We start from the raw sequence: 24,516 nt of genomic DNA, 5'->3' as shown, positions 1-24,516 counted from the left end.
GCAGAGAGACTCTTGGTCTGACCCAGCACAGCTAGCTTTATGTATATTTGTTTTAGACTACATCCATCTGAATAGCCTTCTGCAACTCAAAACTGGCAGCTGTGGGGCATGTTCAGCACACAGCGTGGGCTGGGTGATGTCTGCAGGAGCCGCAGCAGTCAGTTGCTTACGGGAGCTGTCGGACGGCCACCTCCTGTGGAAGCTTTCTGATGGCTGGGGGCAGGAACTCACTGATGGCCACAAAGTGTCACATCTGCATTTTTTCATGCAGTCAGATCGTGAGGACTCCGAGTAATGGTCTTTGGCACTGATGTACTGCTGGAATTTAATTTGTTTGTGCTCTTCAGAAGTGTTCCATTTTCTTAAGACAGATCTCACTGATTCATCTCAGCCACCTCACTGCAAAAATGAGTGAGAAATGTGCTGAAATTTGGAGAAAGAAGCTGGTGGAAAAAAATCGAGGCCCAGCTTCAAGGTAGAAGCTCATTTAGGCAGCGTTTCTGTCCAACATGATTGATAAGAGACCCTCAGCACTGTTTGCATAGTAATGTAGATTAGTGTCTGAAACAAGCATGGATTGATTAAGTAGTAGGAACTACAGGTCTTTCTAATGAGGAAAGAAGATACACAAGTGATCCAGTGGTTCATACTGACTTTTATCAACAGGGAAGGACCTAATAATGTCCTCAGTGTTGCTGAGAAGGAAATTAACTGAGTTGTTCTCATTTTCCTCCCCCACACCTCAGTGAAACTCGGCCATCTTTGCGTTCAGATAACTTTTTTAAAAGCTGAAGTAAACCATGTGGTCCACAATTTATTCAGCATCAGTTCTGGTTCTTGATCAATGTGACAACAGTTAATGTGCGGGTATTTCTCCTGTTCCTAAAAGGTCAGGTGCCAAGGATCAGGTAGCACAGTCACCACAGAGTGTCTGTTATAGGTTGTTTGAATGTATTCTGTCTTTAACCTTGGAAGTATTTTGTGTAGACACTATTTTTAATGTCAGCTATAGACAAGACATGGCATATCTGGTTTTGTTAATAAATTAATATTCAAAGCACAAGCAAAAATGCCTGTGACTCATTCTTACTCTAAAAGTCTGAAAATCCAAGTTGTATTAGTTTTTACTTCACAGTGAGTGGTTTCTGCTGAACTAGCTATTGAGAGGTGTAGGGCTTGTTAGTTAACTTTTTGTTTTACTATGTATCCCTTTGGAGGTGACATTAATTTTCATCACCTCACTTAAATGGATCTGCATTTAGAAACATTCCTGCTCTTTACAGGGACAAACTTAGCTGAGTGTATCCATTTTATTCCCCCCCCCCCAGCAGAATGAGAATGCCACTTAAGCCTATCTGACACAAGAGTAGCTCCTCCTCCCCAGCTCAGAGAAGAACAGATGATAACTATAAATCTGGTAATCAGGGTAAATTTGAAATTCCTGTGTAGTTCTGAAGAATAGTTTTTAGTTAAAGTAAGAATTTAAAATCAAACAGTTGACTCTGTGAAGCAGGTTTAGGAGAATTAAACAGGGCAAGTCTTTGCAGGGGTTCATTATTTGACTGAAGCACTAGGTTCTGCTAGTTCTACTAAAGAATGGTAGAACTGACTGGAACCAGAGCCCTTTTGTGTGTGTGTGTGTGTGTGCATAGATATATTTCTTTCTAAAAGAACATTTCACTTTCTTACAGGTTTGTACTATCTTGTGTGATAACCAGAGAAGGTGAGTCACTGTCAGACTCTTCATGTTCCAAATCCATAGAGAATACAGTCCCCTGTGGGACTGCATGATGAAACTAGAAGCAAGTTCTGTGTGGCGAGACCTCTGTTCTGATTTGCAGAAAAAAGGAAACTGGCAGCATGGAGCAAGGGGAACCTTTACTTTTGCAGTATGGATTTTTGAGGGCCCTGTCAGTGGGAAACAGGGCAAAAGCAAACATAATTTATTCAGAAACAGGTATTGTTTGTGCACTTACCAAGGCTAAAAGGGAACTGTTGCTGCCAGATATCTGGCCGCCTCTACCCTCTGGCAAGACCCCTTTTATCAAATTTCATATCTCTCATTAGCAATGGGTTTTCAGGTTGTTCTATCTGTGCAATAGTTTAGGCTGGAAACAGGCTAAAAGCTTCTTCTACAGTGTGCAAAATGGAGGTGGTAGCTATTTTAAGGCAATATATCACCACCTTCCCTGTTACCTAAGACTTGGCAGCTCTCCATTTTCCTTCATACTCAGAGCCGAAGACTATTCTGGGGTGGTGGAGATCTCCGCTTTGATTCTGAGAAGGAGGAATATGCAGTTGTAGGGTTTGCAGTTCTGTTGAGTTGCCAGCTGCCTTGGGCTGACCTGGCAGTTCTCCATCTTGGCCCTTTAAGCTGTCTTGAAAATATGTAAAGTAGTTGGATGAACATTTTTGCTTGAACCTACCTCATGCTTGGTAACTAAAATGCACTATTGCTTGAATTCAGCAATACCAACTTGTAGATGGTCTCTTTTTCCCTTATTTTGGATTTGCAGAAGGGTGTCAGGGTGCACTGTCATGTGAGCATCTAAAAAGAACCCTTCTCAAAACCAGAACTTCTTTTTGAGCTTTCCTGTCACCTGTTTTAGATTCTACTTTTCTTCCTTCCTTTCTCTATGCTTTCCATTTGGGTGTTCACCTCTTTCCCTGATGGTCAAAAAAATCTCTAACAAAGAGAAATGTGAAGAGATTCAAACCTGAGTGCTGGAAATCACTGTAACTCACTTGGAGCAGTTCTTGCCTTTGGTAAGAAGTGCACATGAAAATCACCTAGGCCTGTCGCATCTCGCAATCCTTGCAGCATTTAGTGACTGTGGGAAGCCAGGACGCTTCTGACAACTCATCAGCAGCTCTTGGTTTGCTTTTTTTAAAGTATCTCTTTGCTTAAAAGATGCTCTAACATTGATGTCTGAAGTAGTAGGTCTAGTGAATTTCTCTATCGCTGGGTGGTTCTTTCTCACTCTGTCCTTTTTTTATCTCTTCTGTCAGTCTGTCTCAGGTATCACTGACAGGATCAGCTGGTATCGCATGCCTGTATAAGGCTAAATAAAGTCTAGAACTAATGTTTTAGCATCTTACTGAAATAACTTCAGTAAGTGTGATCTAGAATGCGTACTTTTTGTGTTCTTCCATCAGATGTTCTCAAAACCTTTCATAAACATGAATCTTCAAATATCACTGTGATATAAGTAAATATATGTCCCTGCTTCCCCTATGGTGATATATATTTATGTTGTAGTTGGCTCAAGATGAGGGACCTTTTGAAAAGAGTCCTAATAGTAGGTCTTGTTCCTGAGCTCTGCTGCCACACAATACCATGAGCAATCTACACTATCTAGATCATGTTGCAATAAGGACTATAGGAGCTAAACATGGGTGTGTACAGACAACAGGGTCTGTTTTAACCTTTTATTTAAATCTTTTACACGTGGATTTCCTGTGGGGCCTTTTCTCTGAAGATAGTTGCTGAAAATGGGGATTATAATAAAAAATAGTTCTAGCATTTTTTTTGTGTGCCAGACAATCTGCTAGGACGTCCTGTTCCTGATGGGTGCACATCAGTGTCTTCTAATACTGCAGCTGCCACAGCTCTTCTAGTCTCAGTAAAATATAGAATAGAATCCTAGAATGGTTTGGGTTGGAAGGCACCTTAAGGATCATCTAGTTCCAACTCCCCTGCCATGGGTAGGGACACCTTCTACTACACCAGGTTGCTCAAAGCCCCATCCAACCTGGCCTTGAACACTTCCAGGGATGGGGCATCCACAGCTTCTCTGGGCAACCTGTTCCAGTGCCTCACCACCCTCACAGTGAAGAATTTCTTCCTAATATCTAATCTAAATCAATGCTCTTTCAAAATATGAAGACAATATCACCAAAGACAAAAGCTCTTGCTCCTGATGAAGGTCATAACCAATAAGAGTAGAGCCATGACTGAGAAGTGTTATGCCTCACTGTCTTTAGCAGTGATGAGTATTAGGATTAGGACTCATTCGCTTATAGGGAAATGAAAAGAATTATGTGTTACTTGGCAACATGGCTTTTGTTGACTGAGCGGCTTGGAAGTGTAAAGGAAGCTGAAGGAGCCCATCAGTGTGACCTGCAGAAAACTTGAGAATGGATAGAGAAAATCTAACACTGTTTTGTATCACATGAGCAAGAGGCAAACGGTTTGAGTAACTGCAGTGTTAGATGCTGCTTTCTTCTTCCTTGCCTGCTGTAGGGATGGATTAAAAATACGGATTGGAGGGGGCATACACATCTTTTCCTACAGCATAAATCCTGTTCCATATTCATAATCTAATCAAATTGCAGGTAAATGCTGAAGTTGATTTAGATATCAACAGATCTACCCTGACCACAGGCCTGAAGAGGACGGTGGAATATGGGAGTCTCGGTTGCCTTGGTTTGCCGACAGCTGCAGTAGGATATAGTCCTCAGCAGCGCACAGACATCTCCAGATTTTATTTTCTTTCTTCCACCAGAAATTTTCCTTTTGTTCTTCCCCTCCTTTTGTTGCCCTTGAGTCTTCCAAGAAATGCCATTTACTCTTTCCTCTATTGCATTTGCATGTACTTTCAAATTTTTTGGACAAGTTTGAAAATCCTAACTTGAGAAACAAAAACCAATGAAACAAAAAGAAAAACCCTTGGTCATTTAAAAATAGCCATTAGGGAGCTGTGAGTTGCTATGTCCTGTATTTTGGGAGGTGGCTTGCACTTCAGGATGGGAGTGGTTCGCTTCATCCCCTTGACGGAAAATTAAACTTTTTTTTTTAACAACAGGAAAAACAAATACTGAATTCTCAGCTAACCTTCCTATTAGCTGCCATCAGGCAGCCTGTCCTGTCTTGCGTCTTTCTCCAAGGCCTCGTGTAACCCTGAGCCAGCTGGAAGCTGTGTACAGATTGCCGTTGTTTAGATGACCTTTCCTCCTTCCCAACTTCTCAGGTAGCTTCCGTAGCTAATGCCAAGGCTGTTGTGAACAGCAGGTACATATGTAGGGGGAAATCGTTCAATAGTAGAGGAGTTGACACACATCTCCTCTCCATTCTGGCAACAGGCATGTTTCTTGCTGATGAAGGGGTTTTATTCAGATGTAAATATACTAGTGGCTGAGAACCAACGTGGTGGAGCAACTGACAACCATCTCCAGAGGCTAGTTTTTTTAAAACATAGAAACACTTTTTTTTCCATGCTTCTGTGGTATGTAAGCTGGTGTGTTAAGGCCTTTCATTGTGGCCTCGAGCACAGAAAGGGCATAACAGAATCCAGAATTGCTTGATGTGACACACTCAATACTGACAAAACATCTATGGTTATGGCCAGGTTGTTATTTTGCAGACAGCTGTGGAAATTTAGGTCATTCACCTTTCCCAACTCTTCTCCTGTCCCTCTGCTGCAAGTTGCTACTCCCACAGCTCTGCCAGCAGTTCATTTTAACCCCCTAATCCACGAACAGGGGTGAGGTCTGCTTAACATCGCTGTTAATGACCTGGATGAGGGAGCAGAGCGTGCACTCACCAAGTTTGCAGATCATGCCAGCTGGGGGAGAGCAGTCAGTATGGTGGAGAGCACGATTGCCATTCAGAGACACTTTGATGGGTTGGGAAGATGGACTGACAGGAGCCTCGGGAAGCTCAGCAAAGGCAAAAAGGCAAATGCAGAGTCCTGCACCTGGGATGGAGTAAGCTCCTGGAGCAGGACAGGCTGGAAAGTAGCTTTGCAGCAAAGGACAAATTGGATATGAGTCAGGCAGCGTGTCCTTGCAGCAGAAAGGCCAACTGCGTCCTGGGCTGGACTAGCAAGGGTAGCCAGCAGGGTTAAGGGGAAGGTCTTTCCTCTGGCCTTTGTGAAACCACAGTCCAGCATCCACTCTGGGGCTCTGCAGTATGAGGAAGGCATTGACATGCTGGAGCACATCCAGCAGAGCTGTCGGAGTGGGCAGCTGTAGACTACCATGGAGGAGGAAAGGCTGAGGAGACTGAGTATCTTCAGCTCTAAGTAGTGATCTTACTGCTGGCCTACAACTACTTATTGGGAGGGTGTAGAGAAGGTGGAGGCAGATTCTTCTCAGGGTACACGGTGGAAGGACAAGAGGCGATGGACAGATGGGAAATTCTGAATAGATCCAAGGAAAAAAAGTGTTTGTTATGAGGGTTATCTAATACTAGAATAAGTGCTGAGAGAGGCTGTGGAACCTCAGTCCTTGGAGATACGCAAACCCAGACAGGACATGGCTCTGAGCAACCTGCTTTTGTTGGTCCTGGTTTGAGCAGGAGTTTGCACTGGAGCCCTCCAGAGATCCCTTCCACATGGGAGGGGTCTGTGATGTCTGGAGGTCACTGCTTGAAGCAGCACCAACCCCAAAATTAGGCTCGGAGCCCTATCTGGTTGACTTCTGGATATCTCTCATGATGCTCTGGTCCCTTTTCCAGTGTTTGACTGCTGTCATTGTGAAGAATTTTTTCCTTACATCTGATTGGAATTTCCCTTGCTGCAGCTTGTGTCCTTTCCCTGTGCAACCCTGAAACAAGTCTGGGGTCACCTTCACCATGCTGAAGACTGCATTTTAGATTCCCTCCTCGCTCTTCTCCAGGCTGGATGAGTCCAGTTAACCCACTATCTCCTTTTGTACCATGTTCTCCTGCCACATCACTATTTTGGTGGCCTCCACTGGACTAGCTGCGGTAGCACAGGCTGGTCAGGCTGGCAAGCGCCTCTGGAGGTCATCTGGTCCAACCCCCCTGCTCATGCTGGATTTAGGGGTGCTATATGGAATGAGCAGGATGAGGAAGGGTGGCTACTTGTTCCATAGGCTAGATGTGGGTGACTGGGATGAAGGGAGGATGCAGTCATCTTCCTGGGGGGTGGCCATTTATTGCTTCTGTAGGCAGAGCTCACTGCACCCACTGAAAGGACTTTCATCTCTGGCTACAGAAAAGAGTTTTCCCTACCTAGCAATTAGTAAGAGGGCAAAATCCTTGCATCCCAGCAGGTCTTCAGGAAGTGAAAAATAATCCATTACACCTCTGCCAGGATTTGGGGCAGTTTTGCTTTGAAAGACAGCAAGAGTTGAAAGAATTTTCAAGGTAGGATTGTGTGCAGGGCCAGCTGAATCTTGCTAAACTGGGAAAAAGTACTTGTGAAGTGTTCAGCATCCGGAAGAGCTCAGTGTTTCCATCACCCTTTACTTGGTGCCATAGCTGTGACCTCTGGCAGTGGTCAGGTCTTCACCGTGGACTGTGGAGATCCGACCATCAGCTGCACTGCTCTCAGCATTTCCCGCAGCTTCTGGATATCGAGGCTTCCCGATCAGGTGCAGCAGCAGGCGCTGCTTGTTTCGGCGTATCTGACAATAGCCTGGTCCTAGAGATGAACCTTCAACCAGAGAAGTGGCAAGATCACTTCTGAAGCCTGAGCTGCTCCACTGGTGCTGGTGAGGCAAAACCAGCCTCAGGCTGTCCTGTTGTAACTCCTGCAATGCACTGGCTGTTTAGATTCAGCACCCCTAATTTAAAATGAGTTAAGTTCTGTAAAAGATTATTGTTCTGACTCCTTAAAACTGACAGGTGATTGCACAGGGAAATCCACCTCTGGGTAAGCATGTAGCATGAATCTAAAGTGTTTTCCTTCAATTTCTGGACACACTCGGGCATCAACATCAAAATAATTTAGTGAAAAAATCACTCTTCCTCGGTCACCTGTTCAACTCATTCTGCTTTGTTTATCACATATACTTGATTTTATTATTTTAATTTATGTGTATCTCCATCTCAGTCAGACGCAGGGTGATTGCTGTATGTATCTCCCATGGGCTTTTGTTTTCAGCAGATCATTTGTGACAAGCAGGTGCTACGTGTCGTTTAGAAGGACTAAAACTGATTGCTGCTTGTGAGAGAAAAGAGGCTGTGCTGCGTCTCCAGATTGTGGCTTTTATTGGGCATTTTCACCTCTCATGTATTATGACCGGATTTTATTATTCCTTTTTCTCTTCCCTCCCATTGCACAATGAAATGATAATAATTAGATGTTGTATTTTTGTCAGACTAATAAAATAGCGAATCTGACAAGCTTTGCTTCTGATTTTGTTGTTCTTTTTCAGCCTTTTGTTGTGTTCTTTATTCTGAAGCCTTGTCTTTAGCTGTTGCTTGTCCCCTCCATAGCCTTTGATGATTCAAGCTAATCCCTAACGATGTGGGCAGAGTATTGCATGAAAACAATTCCAAGGCCTTTATATTTATTCTGGCAATATTGCAAGAAAAGTTCAGCTATAAACAGGAAAATATGTCAGAAATTTAAGGCCTGATAGATAGTCGTGCATCAGACAACAAAAAGAAGTTATATTCTCTGGTTCATTTTGGTGCTGACAATTGCAGTTTGTTGGTTGGTTATCTCTGTAACAGCAGTCTTGCTTTTTCCACCAGTTCTGAGAACCTCTGGAGCTAAAAACAATATTCTAAACTCTCTGAAACCTCAATACCTCAGCTTTCAAATAGTTTGAAGTGTTTGTTGTGGGGTAGCTGCTACAATCATCTGAAGATTGTAGTAGCAAAGGGGCAAGAATATAAATATTTCATAGCTCTTTTGGTGTCTTATTGCTACTTAAAAGCCCTTTGAGGACCAATGAAGTTAATGACAAATACTGGCAAGAGTTTAAATCTTAATGTGGAAAATTAGGTGATTAGTACAGGGTTTGGGTCAGGAAAGCAGCCATCTGAATACAATGTATGTCTCATTTTTGTGCTGGCTACAGAATAGTTGGGATATGGCTGTACTTAATGTTTTTAGCACTACTAACTTTCAGGTGATGGAGAGTAATTCAGGTGAGGTCCTGCAAGAACTACCCTTCTTTTTCTCCCAGGACTTTTAGTTAGCCCTTTCCAAGGGAAAAAGACCAATTATCTCTTGTGTTGAGGAAACACATCCAACAGTTCCTATGAGAGCTAATGCCCTCTTGTATTGCAGCTGTGTCTCCTGTCCTGCAGAGGTTGGATTTAGCTGAAGCGGGCTCATTTTTCATGACCCGTTCATTTTTTGAGCTCTTCTTGGAGACTGTCTAAAAGCCTAGTTAAAACCAAAGCATGATGTTTCTTGCTTATGTCTTAATCATAGTTACCCGCTGCTGAAGCTGCCACTGCCTGGAACAGGACCTGTGGAGTACAGCACCCCTGTGAAGGATTACTCTCCACCCTCTCCAGACGCGGGTCTGCAGCAAGGGGATCTCAGCGAACGTCCCGACTGGGTGAGTCCTGCACCGGGGGTGGCTGGGTGTGCTGAGTGTGTGTGGGGGGTCGATGGGATCATGAAACATCCCTGCTGTGTTACCTACACTTTACTGTAATCAACAGAAAATATTTCTGGAGATGTGTTGCTTTGTGTAACTGCTAAGTTTAGGCTGTATTTGTCTTGTATTAGTCTTGTTCTATCAGAAAAAACGATGCTAGGCATTTGGAAGAGTTAAAAGCTCTGAAATGCTGTTTAAGAGCCCGCTTTTCAAGGACAACTTTATCTAAGGCAAGTAGTGCGCTTTTTAAAGCATTATTAGGTTTTAAATAAGTTTAATGATGAGTTCTGGAATAACAGGCCCCAGTTTCCTAATGTCATACGAAGGCATGCAGTTTCCCTAGAACAGCAGGACAAGCCTCCTGCTGACACACACCACTTCACACACCTGCCCTTGGCCTCCTCTGGAGGGTGAGAGTAGGATTTAGTCAGCCTTTACTGCTGTAACTGTCTGTGGAGACGCTACCAGTAGTTACGATGGTGGGTTTGGTGTTGTCAACCTCTCTCTGAAGGGATCTGGATTCTGGCTATCAACCAGCTTATCTGTTGAAGATCATTAACTAGCTATCAGAATGGGAATGCCTGTCTCGCCTGGAGGTGGAAGACAGACTGTCCAGCTCCTCAGCGCTTACAATTTTCTCTCTTTTGGCTTTAAAATATTGCAGCTAGTAGGGTTTTTTCTGATGGTGTAGGTAGTCTAGGCTTCGCCTCCAAGACATAAGCTTTTTTCTTAAGGTCACAATCAAGAGTTTTTCATTTGAATTAGAATTTAGGCAGCCACAGATTCTGGCTGTGGAGGTAGCTACTACAGTGTGATCTAGGGAGTGTAGGGATGCTTGAAGAACTTGGTGAATTGAGTATAATCTAGAGGTGGGTTTTGGTTTTGTTTTGTTTTGTTTTTTAATTGACTGGTAAGTATCATGCAGGTAAATGAGCCTTATGTTAAGGGTACGGAATTAACTTTTTTTTTTTGCATGAGCAAACTGGAACCCTGATGCTTTCCAAGAAGGCTGATAACCTGGTCCAGGAAATCAGGAAACAATTCTAAAATCAGCCTTTGTAACCGGCATTGTTCTTTTTCATTCCAGGGTCTCTCTTAACTAGAAGTTACCTGTTGGCTTAATGCTTTTGATGTCTCCAGCTCTCTACTCTCTCCATGTGTGCTTTTCTCACTGTTATTGAAATAATTTGCTGCCTTCTACACTCCCTGGTGCCACTGAGAGCTTTTTGCGCTATGCTGTTAACTCGGGCTGCTACTGGCTGATTAAATCTTGCCTTCTGCTTTGTTGCCTAGTTCAGCTAATAGAGCACAAAAGTTCTGGCTGCCACAGCATGTCAGCGCTGCAGTCCCCAGAGCAGGGTCAGCAGCCTGGGCACAGCGACCAGGAAGATTTAAATGTCACACAGCAGAATCAGCACAGGTTGGGGGAACCACAGTGTTGTGAGAGGCATCTGTGAGAGGCAGCGAGTCCCTGCTCCTGCCTTTCATTCCAGTACCAAATTCAGCAGGAGCTAGGAGCTTCTGCCTCACAAAGAAGCGCAATAGACGGATGCCAAAATGGTCAGTGGCATTTTGCCTCTTTGAGAAACAGACTCTTTTTGTTCTTGCTAGGTTAGTACTGTCATGTTTCACCTCTAATTTGGGAAAGGAAAATATAGTCTGGCAAACTCCTTCCTGAAAGGTTGCCAAGCTGTGGTCTAATTCTGCTAAGCAGCTTCCCACTCACCGTGTGTTTTCATTCTCCCTCTGGTTTTCCCCACAGTATGTTGGTGCTCCTGTGGCCTACATTCAACAGATCTTTGTGAAAGCTACCGTCTCCCCATGGCAGAAGAACTTCCTTGCTGTTGATGTATTTCGTTCACCCCTCTCCCGTGTCTTCCAGCTAGTGGAGGAGATTAGAAACCATGCCCTGAGAGACAGGTAATTACTGTTCATTAACGTTTGCGTGGAAGGCAGACCGACCCACTGTTCTACATGCTCATCTTCTAAATTACTGCCTCTGATTATTAGCTTTGAATTTGTAAGATTCTCAAAATTAAAAGAAAACGAGACATCACTGCTAACAAGTGACATCATATCCATCCTGCACGTAGAGCAGTTTAGCTTTTGTGCTAGAGAACTTGTCTGTCCTCTAGTCACAGATAATTGTCAGGAACCTTCCAGTCAGAGTCCTAGGCAGAGAGGTCTGGAGGGGGCCTCCAAGGTTATACCTGTTACAGCAGATAGCAGCATCATATAATCCCTTCCTAAGCATCCAAGCTTCATATTAAAGCATGTTCATCTGACCCCACCATGCCTATTGTGAAGCTCTTCCAGAATTTTATGTGGTCAGGAACCTTCTCCTGACTTGCCATTTCAGCTATATTTAGGACAAGTTGATACCTGCTTGTTTTTGTCCTGACACAGTCTTTGTACAAAAATAGCTTTCCTCTGCTTCCAGATATTTACAGGGAGAACTTGTACTCCCCACCCCAAATCCTTGTTTGTTAAGGTAAACATATGAAGCTCTTGGCTTACTCTGGTAAGATGGCTCTGTATTCAGTTTGTCATCCTGGTTGCTCCTCTTGGCATTGTTGTTAGTGTATCATTCCTGAACGTGGGAGATTAGAACTGTACACAGTATTCTCAGAGAAGTCTCATTTGTGTGTTATTTTCCATGGAAATGCCTTTCCTGAAATATAGTGAGGTTGCAGGTCCCTTTTTCATGGCCAGTCACATCAATTTTACACATTATGAAGTGATTGGTTAACGTCTCCATGTCCCTCTCTGTCAGTTCCAGCTGATGGGCTCCCACCTTATAGCAGAAACTCCTTTTTGTCCTCAAGTGCATGGTCTTGCCCTTTGTACTGTTAATAGAAAGGGAGTTAAATTTATTCCAAGCCTCACATCATCCATTTCAGATATTCTGTTCCTGTTCTGTATTAACAGTATTTCTTCATTTTGTGTCATTGGCAGATGTACCTATATCTTATTCCAAGGCTATTAATAAAAGTATATAATAATCCTGATTCTCTGAGCTGTTTGTGAGAAATTCCACTTTGTTTTCCTCAATACTGGTGGTCCCCCTTTCAGCAGCTCCATGACCATTTTCCTGTTAACCTCATTCTTTACTGCATCACAATTTTTGTGCTAATTTTTGTGTCCTTCCTGTGAACTAAATCATTTTCTGTGTGGTGCTGCATCAAAAGCTTTATGGGGCCCAAGTAGGTGAGATCTGCTGTGCTTTCCCCATCTGAGAAGTCAGGCATTTTAAAGAAAAGACCACTCAGATTAGTTTGGCATATTCTCTCTTTGTAAACTAAGGCAGCATTTTATATACATTAACTTGCCTCTGTTCTTTTTTTAAATAAGTTTTCCTTTGGGTTCTAAGTTTTTAACTGTGGTCAAGTTCTTGGCCTTGGCTGGGTTTACTTTCTAAGGACAGAAATGCTTCCCTACTTGTCTATGTTTAGTGAGAATAATGATGCTGAGAACAAGCCAAGTGTAGTGAAAAATGGTGAGATTAGAGTCTTTGATCATCTCCTAGCTTTTCAGCCAGGAGCTTTCTTCATTCTTTGTCCTCTAACTCACATGGGTAGGGAAGATTTACTGCTTGTTCATACTTCCTTGACAGCATCCTTCATTGCTTCATTTTTGAGAGTGTCCACTTTACTACTCTACCAGATGATTTGTCCTTTTTTTTAAACTATTCCCTGCAAGCTAGCTGCCTGCTCTCTCTGTGGTAGTTTTTTAGAAATGCCGTTTATGCTGTTAAATATGGAGCTCTTTCCTACCAGCTCACAAAGCCTTGGCACTGACATTCTTTCTATGTTTTTAATTCATCTCCTCCTTTATCATATGTGTAACTTTAGATAGTAATTTGTATATACTTGCCAATTACAAGTTAGAAGCAACTTGCTCCCAGGACGTGTGTTGTCTTCTCTTTATCTCACCTTGGTGTTGCCCTTGATGAACAGTGATGCAGAATGGAAGCAAAATTAAACTTAGAAAGTCACCAGAAGAAAAAGACTTAAGCACTTAGACCTAAACCTTGGGATAAGGGCTCCCATTTTGGTGACGGACTCAGATATTTCAGGAAACATCTAACTTTGAGATAAATTCTGAAATTACCTCAAAAGTCATTATGAAGTTCCTTGTTGTCAGTTGCTTTTGTCAGTATCAAAGTTAAGTGCAGCTGATTTTCTTAATACAAAAAAAGGCATTCTTTTATACTGAAGTACAGAAGGAGCTGAAGATTATTGACAACTGGATAGGAAACACAAGGTGATTATGTTTTCATCAGCTGTAAGCTTGCTGAAACTCATCATTTGTAAAAAGTCAGAAGTGACCTGAAATTTGTGGTTTGCTCCAGTGCATGTTTTTTGGTATCGCTCTGCCTCCACAACATACTGGTAGGGACATTAGCTGTGTCCTTTTGCTTCACAGATAAGAATGTACATAGGCTTATCTGCAGTATGAACTGTTATCACTGTTATGTTTCAGAGTTAGCTGAAGCTGAAATGCAAAACAATACCCTTCCTGGAGCTATCATCGGAGGCATCACTGCATCAGTTCCTTTAAATTATCTTTCAGAAAGCTTTTGTTCCTATAAACACAGTATTTTCGAGCATATTTTCTAATACTTTCTTTTGATAGCTGTGACTTTTCTGGTTATCTTACCACACAGTGACAGGATATAGATTGTGGAGGGCGTTTTCACAAAGGCATAACTCCAGTCATCATTGGTTTCTGTGTTTGCTCTTTGTAGTCATTATAGAAAAAAAACTCCTCTAGAGAAGACATTTTACAATAGGACCCTAACTGATTTGTCTTCTGAAGCTACCTTCTCTGTAATCTGTGAGGCTGGAGCCAGGGAAGACTGGCCTCTTGTATCTTAACTTAGCCTTTGTTAAATTTACTCTTCCTGTGCAAATACCACCAGTTGCCCATATCATGCTGAGGGAAGTGTTCTCTTTTGGACCAGCAGCTGTTCCTTCTCTAGCCAAATAGTATGCTGACAGGTTTTCTCACTAAACCTTCGCAGTCAGATCCTATTGTAAGCCCAAGTTGATTCTTGCTTGAATTACTAGTTGATAAAGATTATGTAATTGTGTTAAAATGAAGTTCGGAAACAAACACAAGTTCCATTTTGTACCAGTTACTCCTCTATTAATTCCTGAACCTGTAAGGCATTTTCTTTTCCATACAATGCAGAGGAATTCTGAAAACATTTTGCACAGTTGCGGATACTGAATCCTTTGTACATTTTAGAGCACTCTGTACACCTTAAATAATCCACCTCAGGAAGGCTAATAAAGATTTCTGTAAAATGTCCCATTGCATATGTGGAAAGAAGTATGCAGACAAGTTTAAGTTCTTTGAAGAAGAATTCCAGGGAGACAGTTTCCCTGTAGACTGGAGGTATCTTAAATGTGGAACTGAAAATTGTGGCACCTAGGATGGGTGAAAAGTGAAAGCTGTGTGGCCAGACAGTATGCAGAGAAATGATAATGGGGTTCTGGAGTCTGCACGCCAGTTACAGTGAGATCCTGGTCTATGGCCTGAGGCTCTTGATCCTTAGTTATGAAGGACAAGAGCAGTAACATGGTGACGCAGGTCCTTGGGGTATTCATCTCGGCAGCTTTGCCTTTGTTCGTGAGAGTTGCAACATGCAACAGCAGTGTCTAACTTTTGTTTGCATTTCAGTTCTGGTGTCAAAAGCTTGGAGGAAGTTTGCCTTCAGGTAACGGATCTTCTGCCTGGCCTCAAGAAGCTGCGGAATCTGCTCCCCGAACACGGCTGTCTGTTACTGTCTCCAGGGAACTTCTGGCAGAATGACCGAGAGCGATTTAATGCTGACCCAGATATCATCAAAACCATCCACCAGCATGAACCAAAGACATTACAAACATCAGCTACTCTCAAAGGTAAGATGCTGAAGTGCCAAAGAAGCTGTGAAAAATTGTCGTGGTTTAACCCCAGCCAGCAACTAAACACCACGCAGCCGCTCACTCACTCCCCCCCACCCAGTGGGATGGGGGAGAAAATCGGGAAAAGAAGCAAAACCCGTGGGTTGAGATAAGAACGGTTTAATAGAACAGAAAAGAAGAAACTAATAATGATAATGATAACACTAATAAAATGACAACAGCAATAATGAAAGGATTGGAATGTACAAATGATACGCAGTGCAATTGCTCACCACCCGCCGACCGACACCCAGCCAGTCCCCCGAGCGGCGAAACCCTGCCCCCCCACTTCCCCGTTTCTGTACTGGATGGGACGTCACATGGTATGGAATACACCGTTGGCCAGTTTGGGTCAGGTGCCCTGGCTGTGTCCAGTGCCAACTTCTTGTGCCCCTCCAGCTTTCTCACTGGCTGGGCATGAGAAGCTGAAAAATCCTTGACATTAGTCTAAACACTACTGAGCAACAACTGAAAACATCAGTGTTATCAACATTCTTCGCTCTGAACTCAAAACATAGCACTGTACCAGCTACTAGGAAGACAGTTAACTCTATCCCAGCTGAAACCAGGACAAAAATGCCTACAGCTTGCATTTTGTCCTTGGTATTCCAACATCTAGATTGCCAATATTACCAAATTGGGTGGCATTTTGTTACTCACAGCATCTGAAACAAAGCTACCAAATATATGTCATCTCTCATTTTATATCTGTATTTGAACTCAGTTCTGTATTTGTGGAAAGTGAATAATTCCACTCAGTCAGACTCTTTTCTGTAGGTGTAAAAATAGCAGGTCACTTGTCAAAGTCTTTTTGTTCCTCTTACTGTACATATGCTCTAGCCTATCTTTTTCCCTCATGCTATTGTCTGTCTTACTCAAAGGCTGCCTCATTGTCACAGATAAATGTACATTCATCCTGCTCCCTCTTGTGTGTTCACTGATAGTTGCTTGTGTATAGCCCGAGTTGACACTGGATATCATAAAAGTATTTTTATCTCTTAATTAAAAAAAAAAACCCTCTGACCATGTCTGGGGTCATACTGTTTAGTGGTTCCATAAGGCCAGAGGAAATGCTGTTCCTTTGGTTTTAAAGGGACTTTGTAGATGTCAGGAACCCTATAATATGACATGTCTGAAAAGGGGTTTTGTAACCCTAAAGTAAGTTTGTTTTAAAGGTTATTTTTTGAGCATCCAGCACATGTGCACACTGTGGTTTGGAGCACATGGAGCCTCTCTTTGAGAGCTCATTCGCAAATGAGATAGAAGTCCACAGTATCCTGGGAATTCCTGAGAACAGTGGCAGTGTTCATCATCATGCATATTTTTTTTTTAAGTCTGCATTTTAGCATGCAGGATTAACAGAAGAGACGTCAATAGTCCCTTGCAATGCAAAGTCTTCCTAGAACCTCTGGTTCAGATCACACACTGACATGCACAAAAACAAGTGTCCAAGGTTTTCTTTGGCTGCATCCTTAAAGATAATGCCTGTCTCCTCTGTTGAAGGACAAATTGGGTGCCCACTTGACGTGCCTGTACACTAACACACAGAGCATGGGGAGCAAACAGGACGAATTAGAGGTGTGTGCAGTTGGAGGGCTACAACCTCATCCAGCTCACAGAGATAGCATGGGGTAGCTCGCTGTACTGGAGCGCTGCTGTGGGTAGACACAGGCTCTTCAGGAAGGATGCGCTGGGGGGCGAGGAGTTGTCCTTTGTGTGAGTGAGCAGTGGGAACGCTTGGAGCTTTGCTTGGGAATGGGTGATGAGCTAGTTGAGAGCTTATGGGTTAGAATTAGAGGGCAGACCTTGTCTGCTGTAGACTGCCCAGTCAGGAAGAAGAAGATGAGGACAGACAGCTTCCCCACAGGAAGAAAGGTGTTTAAAGGGAATCTCCCATGTTTTAATTTCTGCCCATTGCCTCTTGTCCTGTCACTGGGCATCACTGAGAAGAGGTGCTCCATCTTCTTTACTCCCCTGCATCAGGTATTTACCCACATTGATAAGGTCTCACCAGAGCACTGAGAAAGTGCTTCCTATAAGAACAGTAGTTCTCATTCAGCATTCCTCACTATGAACACCTCTTGTATCCCGTTTATTTTGTTGTTACCCTAATGCTTCATTTATACTGTGTTTTTGCAGATCTGTTGTTTGGACTCCCTGGGAAGTACAGCGGGGTGAACCTCTATAATAGGAAGCGAGTGGTATCATACACTGTCACACTGGGTCTCCAGCGATATGATTCCAGGTAAGGAGCTTTTAGCTGTGCTGTTTCGATGTTAGGGATCCCTTGTTCAATTCTTGGCAAGTTTGCTGTTTTCTCTACTGTGATTGTTGTTATGGTTTTCTTTAATCTCCATTTTCTCATGTTTTAGAGTATTTTAGGATCTTCTGAACATGCTATAGAAAAACGGGGTGCTGTTTTGGGGAGAAAACTTGCTGTGTTTTCAGGAAATAAAATACTATCAGTTCTCAGTTTCTTTTTAAAAAAGGTATATATAATACTCAAAGCTGCCAGTGGGAGTTCCTCTGACAATGGCTTCATCTGCACACAGAGCTGTCATTGTTGCAGCCAAGGCCCAATAGGTCTGTTTTGACCCAGTTCCTTGTACATAGAGTGGTTTGCTTTCCAGTAAGCACTAATTCAATTGGTACCAACTGTGAAACCCCTTTGGCAGTGTTGGCAAAGCTGGCTTGGATTGAGTGGATCTGAGGACTAAATGCTCTGCTCAGTACTGCACAGAATTCCCCAAGGGATGCCTAGGACAGAATTGGCAGCACCGTAGTTAAAACTTGTTCTGTTGCTGCCCATGCAAGAACCCGTCAGCCTCAAGGACTGTCATGTAGCAGCTTTCATCAGCTGTACTTATGTAAAATTCAGGGGATGTTTGAGACTGCAGCATATTCTGTTCCCCAGGGCCAAGATTTTGGATGATGAGCCCTTGCTTTAAATAGTTTTGCTGAGTCTTCACAGCTGTCTTTGAATCTTCATAGAAATCAAAGCCAGTGAGATTGCCACAGTACAGATGTGACAAATATGGTTTGGGCCACAGAGGAATGGACTTAGGAGTCAGGCCTAGAGAGAACCGTGCTTTGTAAGTCTGTGTGAATCTATGGAGCTTCTTCCTACTTGTTCTGTACCCAGCCGAGCTCCTCCTTGGAATTGTGTGCTGGTTGTTGGGTACAGTAGAGGTGACATCCTCCTGCTTGCTTTTCACCTCAGGTTCCTCAGCAGCCTCCGCTCTCGCCTCAAGCTGCTGCATCCCAGCCCTAACTGCACGCTGCGAGAGGAGAACATCGTTCATGTCCACTTCAAGGAAGAGATTGGCATTGCTGAGCTGATACCCCTTGTCACCACCTACATTATACTCTTCGCTTACATCTACTTCTCCACACGTAGGTTTGTGGGGTGGAGAGCCTTGAGGGGAGAGCAAGCTAATAAGCCACCAGTACACCTGCTAGCAGAATATAAGTAAGGGACCAGTGGTGCAGTCCCTTTCCCTGGCTACAGATAAGAGAGACTCCTGTCCATAGCCCTGCAGTTCCCTCCTCTTGCAGCAGGAAAGGTGGTATTGAAATTTTACCCTGAACTGTCATGTAGAGAATTAGTAGTCCTGTTTATCTGATTTCTGCTAATTTGTCCCTTTTAGCCAGTGTGGTGTTATTCCTTGTGATATCTTCTGAGGTGTTTTCTGTCTTCAGCAGCTTTAAATGCCATAGTAATGGCATTTTTTCCAATTTAGAGAGACTAATTTGTTGTCAGACAGATCAAGTACATGTTCTAAGCAGGTGGTTTTAGACCTTACTAGCCACATTTAAGTAAGTTCCTTTTTTCATGCCTCAACAGTGCTGTACTGGAACTAGTTTGAGCTGCAAGCCATACATTGTCCTCTGTCTCAACCTTGTTACAGTACCTCTTACGTACTGGGGGCATCTGGGAGCTGCATTTCAGACATTGAGACTGAAGTACCATTACTTCTGGGTTGCAGGGTATTAAGCTACCTGCTGAAATAAGTCAGGATGAGGATCCCTTCTTGATTTTTTATTGTCTTTTTCTTTTGCTTGGTAACTGAGACTTTGCATTCTATTTTTCAGGGAAGATTGACATGGTGAAATCGAAATGGGGTCTGGCACTGGCAGCAGTCGTGACGGTGCTCAGCTCTCTGCTCATGTCCGTTGGGCTGTGCACGCTGTTTGGTTTGACACCTACTCTTAATGGAGGGTATGTTTCCAGCACCAAACCTCTTCCTAAAGAAGGGTAGATGGAGGGGAAATAATTTGAAAACAGCTGTTAAATGCTTAATCTTTAAGATCTAGTATTTTTCAAATAAGCTTATGTGATATTATTTTCCATACTGCTCTGCAAAATTATTATCAGATGCTCTCCTGGGCTGAAAGGCTATGTGTTTCTCTGCTGGCCAGCAAATAGACCTGACTGGGTCCCAGTCTTCCTGGAGATGCCTTATTGCTTAGCAGTTGGCTCTTTCTGCCTAAAGCAGAACAAATTGTTGGGACAACATCTTATTCATAACTTGATTTCCTGGCAGCTAGGTAGGCTCTCACATACCTTCCTCCTGCAGTGACCTGTTGTAGCAGCCAGAAGGGCTTGTTACCTTTTCTCTGGCTGACGGAGGTTCATTACATTTTACTTAGAAAAATCCTTGAAGCTGGCAGAACTCACCCGTGGTGTTTGTGCCTGGGAGGCTACCTGGGTGACTTTGTACCCATCACTGATAGTTGTCAGCTCTTCTTTTAACTGGGGTTCCTGTGCATGCTAGAGTTGGCGTTTGGGACTTTTGATGTGGTTACTACTATGCGTTATATTTGTGTCAAGCTGAAAACCCCTGAGAAAGCTCTAACTGGCACCTCACCTACCTGAGTTCTACACGCTCTTCATTTCTCATTAATTAAAGTTCAGTTCAGAATCTTTCTTTCAATTTTCAGATACCTTTCCTAAGTAGTTAAGGAAGTATCTGTCATTCTTCTTCCCATCTCCTTCTTGCAGCTGTACACCACAGGAACAATAAAAAGTCTGACCCGTGAGGGAGACTCCTCAATGCTGGTGATAGTTTCCCAGGAGCCAGACCTAGCTGGAGGAATTCCTCTCCTGGAAGCCTATAAGAGCTATGAGTAATTGACTTCAGAAAATGAAATATTTGTTGTTTCTGGTTTTACTGCTGTGATGCCTTGGAACCTTAATTATGGATCAAGACCACGTTATTCTGTGAGCTGTACAAATAAAACAGATAGGATCCACTGGGAGTTTGTAATTTTAATGCAAGAAAAAAGGCAATATTTGAATGCAGATACATGGGAGGAATCCAAGGGAACAGTTTTGGTTATTGCAATGACCAAGGCCTTTGTATACTATCACCCATACTGTTGTCACACAGAAGGGCTAAACTCATCTAGTTATTCCTCCTAAAGGATGGAAAGGGTTAATTCGGTCCTTATTTCTAAAAATAGTTTTCCAGCAAAATTTCTTTGCCTTAAAATGATTGCATGGACAGTTTCCTTTGGGGTTGAAACTTAATTCTTGCAATACTTTATAAATTATGTCTGATTAGATGGAAGACCCTTGGAGTCTGTGGTGATGGGGTCTGATGACACTGAGGTTTTTTTTATTTTTGGTGAGTGACTTTTTCCTGATTCCCCAGTGTCTGCCAGAGCACTTTCCCTCTAGTTACCCGATTCCCCACTGGGGACAGAGTGTTCTTGGTGCGTCACGTACCAGTGGCAACGTGCTAGGATTTGGCCAGCGTAGGGTGCAGAATCTGGTTAAACTTTGATCTGACTTTCAGCCTTTTTTTATCTGTTTTGTTTACAGCAGAGCCTTTCAGATGTGGGTGTGTTTGTTTTTAATGGTACCTGTATTTATGATAAGCCTTTTTCCCTCACTGGTTTTTGTAAGGTATTAAAATAAAGTTTGTTGCTTAGAGATCAGTTTTTGCTTGCTACAGATATGTTATATAAACTGGACCTTAATCATTATCAATCAGCTTTTATAATGAAGTAAAATGATTGTAGGTGAGGTAGGCATTAGTCTATTTTCCAGAAAAGAAAACTAAGTGGAAATAGGTGACATGATCTACGCAGGATTTAAGAAAGAATAAACAGTCAAGTCGAGGAGAGTGCCTGGATTGTTGCCTATAAAAAAAGTCCTTGTTGCCTATAAAAAAAGTCCTAAACTGACTAGCTCAAATGTGAAGATTTTCATTTTAGATGAGAGGCTGATGTGATATATTCTTAAATCTTCCAAATATTTTGGATAAACCAGAGGTTGTGTCTGTTCACAAGTATATATGGAGTCAGAGAAGATCTGTTTTCTTTATGAGTTAACAGTGCTGTTTCTGTTGACTCTCTGGGATGCTTGACCATGCTATGATGCAGCACCTTCTGGCATCAAAGTGGTAAGTGAAGTGTAAGTGTTTCAGTAGATGGACATGATACAGCATCTCCCCTTGCTCTTCCTCTTCCTCTTGTAAGCTCTTTCTCAGTGCTTGGCACTGTATGGCAGAAAATATAACGAGGATCTCTTGCCATCTTCCTCACTCTGAGTGGGGACAAATGAACTGAGGTTTTGGAGTTGCAGGATGTGAACAGCTTGTGTTTGTCCTGCAGAGTCGCATTACTCTTCAAGAAAAGCTAATATCTCATTGCTTTTAAACTGCTGGTCATTTAACATGAAACTGCTGACTCTTCAAGGACTACTGAAACTCATAACCTGGGACTATTAGTTAATTATCTTCTGCAGTAGAAGCTACAGTTTAAGTAGGACATAGTTGCTGAGAGAATTATGAGTTTTCTCTTCCCTATTTGTACTGCCTTCTGCAGGCTTACTGCAGCTTATCTGGAAATGGTGCTGGACCCCCTGCCTATTTTGCAGGACTGTGCATAAGGACAGGACTCTGCAACGACTCTGCGAGAGCGTACCCTTGCAAATAACATGCTCTGCAGGATGGTGCTGTGCTGTGCCGGGCAGCAGAGCTCTTCCTCATGTTTGTTGCATTGTCTTTATTTAGAGATATCCATCCCTAAGGCTTAGAAGGAGCTTTTCTCACATCTGTCTCCTGTCCTAAGGTCCTGCTTGGAGGAGTGACACAGGTTATGAACTGAAAATGCTTAAATAAAGGCAGGACTGAGTTGTACTTGCTAGATTTTGGGTTCTTTGACATTAACAGGAAGTTGCCCATGGGAGGCTTATATATATTTGTGTTTTTTTCACTCGCTATGGAAATTCACTGCCTGCGCAGCTTTTGGACAGGAGGTGAAGGGACCAATGTGTTGCACAATCGTTAGAGCTAAAATTTGGTTAGGTTACCTGGAGAAGGGTGTGTGGAGTTTGTTTTTTGGTTTTGGGGTTTTTTCGTAATCTGGCTTTCAGTGGAGCTCTTGCTGTTTCAGCTTGCTGTTTGTTCAAGGAATCAATTGGAATGAAGTAGCTGAGTTAGCAGTGGTTCCAGACAGATGTTTTTCCCCAGCTGAGCTTGTAAGGTACAGGCTGCTGACAGCTGTATGTCTGCAAACGTTGTTGAAGCCCATGTCAGATGGCCATAGGCAATCGAAAAGAGCATTTGGGAAGGTGGTCCTTGGGGGTTATGGCAGGTAATGACAGAAAGCAGGAGGTGTTCTTCTGAAACCCTGTTGTTTACCTGCCTTGGCTGTTAGTGATATGCCAAAGGGTGAGCGTGCATGCATGAACACACATTCTCCTTTCTGATCCATACGTACCAGCACAGCCCAAATCCATTACCCTCCACAATGAAAGCTTTAGTATTTTTGCTTAAGTATATCTGGAGGGAAGTGAAGGGATTTACTATCTACCACGTTCTGGCACGGAACAGCTTTTTCTCTCTGATCTGGACTGCAAGTAGTTCAAAAGAGAGAAAAAAATTTAGGGGTGAGAAAAAGAGTTGAATGAATTCATGGTAGTGACCTTGGGTAGTCTTACTTTTCTGCGTGCATGTATTCTGAAGGGGAAATCCATTTCAGTGTGTTTTCTTGACTCTTGGGTAGACACTATCCCTGGCAGGATTTAGTTTATTTATGTACAAAGCATATGTACATTTCACGCTGTTCTCAGTATTGTGGCTTCTGAGCTACCTGGTGTACTGGGGAACAGAGCTCCATGCATGTTAATTTATCTCCTTCCACCAAGAGAAGTCCCTTCAGGTGTCTCCTTCACTGCCCAAGACTGAGTTGCTTACAGCAGTTGCAAGGTGTGGAAGCTTTTGTCCACTGGGTATCTGAACCAGGCACTGCCCATGCTCTTGACCTGAGAATTTTTTTTTGTAAGTTTTGTTTAATGTAATGCTGAGCTGTGATTTATCAGGATTTTCACTGCTGATGGTCGGACATGCTCCCTACCCTCTTGTTGTAATGCTCTCTTGCTGACTAATTATTACTGAGTCTATTGCAGTGGTGTTAGAAGTCCATCTTTTTGATTTGCACCTCTTTGTACTAGATACTGGAGAGACTCTTTGAGGGGCACTGTCCCAACCCTGGGAAGCATTAAGACTAATTTAGTGGTGGTCTACAACGGCCATTTTCCAGAAAATCACACAGCTTTGCAAAAATGTTAATATCTCTCCAAAGCAGATGAAATACAGAACCCTTACCTCATCACAGAGTCATATTGTGTGAGAAGGGATTTGGCTAAGAGCACTGGATAGTGTTTCCTTGCCTTGACTCTAGGATGTGTGTTTGCTGCTTAACTTGCGTTCTTCCTTGCTTTTTCACCAAGGATCTCATTCTCAGTTCTGGTTCTGTTTTCTCTAGAGAAATATTTCCATACTTGGTTGTAGTGATTGGCCTAGAGAACGTGTTGGTTCTCACCAAGTCAGTTGTCTCTACACCTGTTGACCTGGAAGTGAAGCTACGCATTGCCCAAGGTATGCAGCCTGCTCTGGAAAACTGTTAAGAGAGAGAAAATTAGGGTAACCCAAGGAGTGGGAGATGGGGAATGATCTTAATTCTGGTCTATGAAGGAAACAAGGACTGTGTGTGTTGAATGTGAATTGTATTCTGTCAGTCTTTTTGTACTGGTCTTGTTAATTCCAAGAACTAATATAAGCCTGTAATTGTGGGCACTGCTCTTTAAGATTGTTGACTGAAGCATTGGCTAAACAAGTTTAAAAAAGTGTTAGTGAGGGAGAGCTGTATCTCCTGGTATAGATATTTAGCACCTTGTCCTCTCATGTCATGAATATCATAAGTGCAGTCCACAGGTCTCATGAAGTTCTGCTGAGTCTGTGACAAAATTATC

At 42.9% G+C, this 24,516-nt stretch overlaps 1 protein-coding gene across 5 annotated transcripts in view; it reads left to right on the top strand.

The window, feature by feature from the left end:
• SCAP (SREBF chaperone) overlaps window positions 1-24,516 on the top strand; it is a 68,872-nt gene that overhangs the window by 24,542 nt on the left and 19,814 nt on the right. For all 5 annotated transcript variants that reach the window (XM_052809114.1, XM_052809104.1, XM_052809133.1 and 2 more), the window contains 7 exons: window positions 9,135-9,264; window positions 11,069-11,226; window positions 14,992-15,212; window positions 17,394-17,499; window positions 18,475-18,647; window positions 19,347-19,473; window positions 24,030-24,142. In XM_052809114.1, coding sequence (XP_052665074.1) covers window positions 9,135-9,264; window positions 11,069-11,226; window positions 14,992-15,212; window positions 17,394-17,499; window positions 18,475-18,647; window positions 19,347-19,473; window positions 24,030-24,142 — 1,028 coding nt within the window. The remainder of the gene's footprint in view (window positions 1-9,134; window positions 9,265-11,068; window positions 11,227-14,991; window positions 15,213-17,393; window positions 17,500-18,474; window positions 18,648-19,346; window positions 19,474-24,029; window positions 24,143-24,516) is intronic.

The sequence above is a fragment of the Harpia harpyja genome, chromosome 1 (genome assembly GCF_026419915.1).
Source record: "Harpia harpyja isolate bHarHar1 chromosome 1, bHarHar1 primary haplotype, whole genome shotgun sequence".
NCBI classification, from domain to species: domain Eukaryota; kingdom Metazoa; phylum Chordata; class Aves; order Accipitriformes; family Accipitridae; genus Harpia; species Harpia harpyja.
Note: the sequence above shows the minus strand (reverse complement) of the source record. Positions and strands in the feature narration are given on the sequence as shown.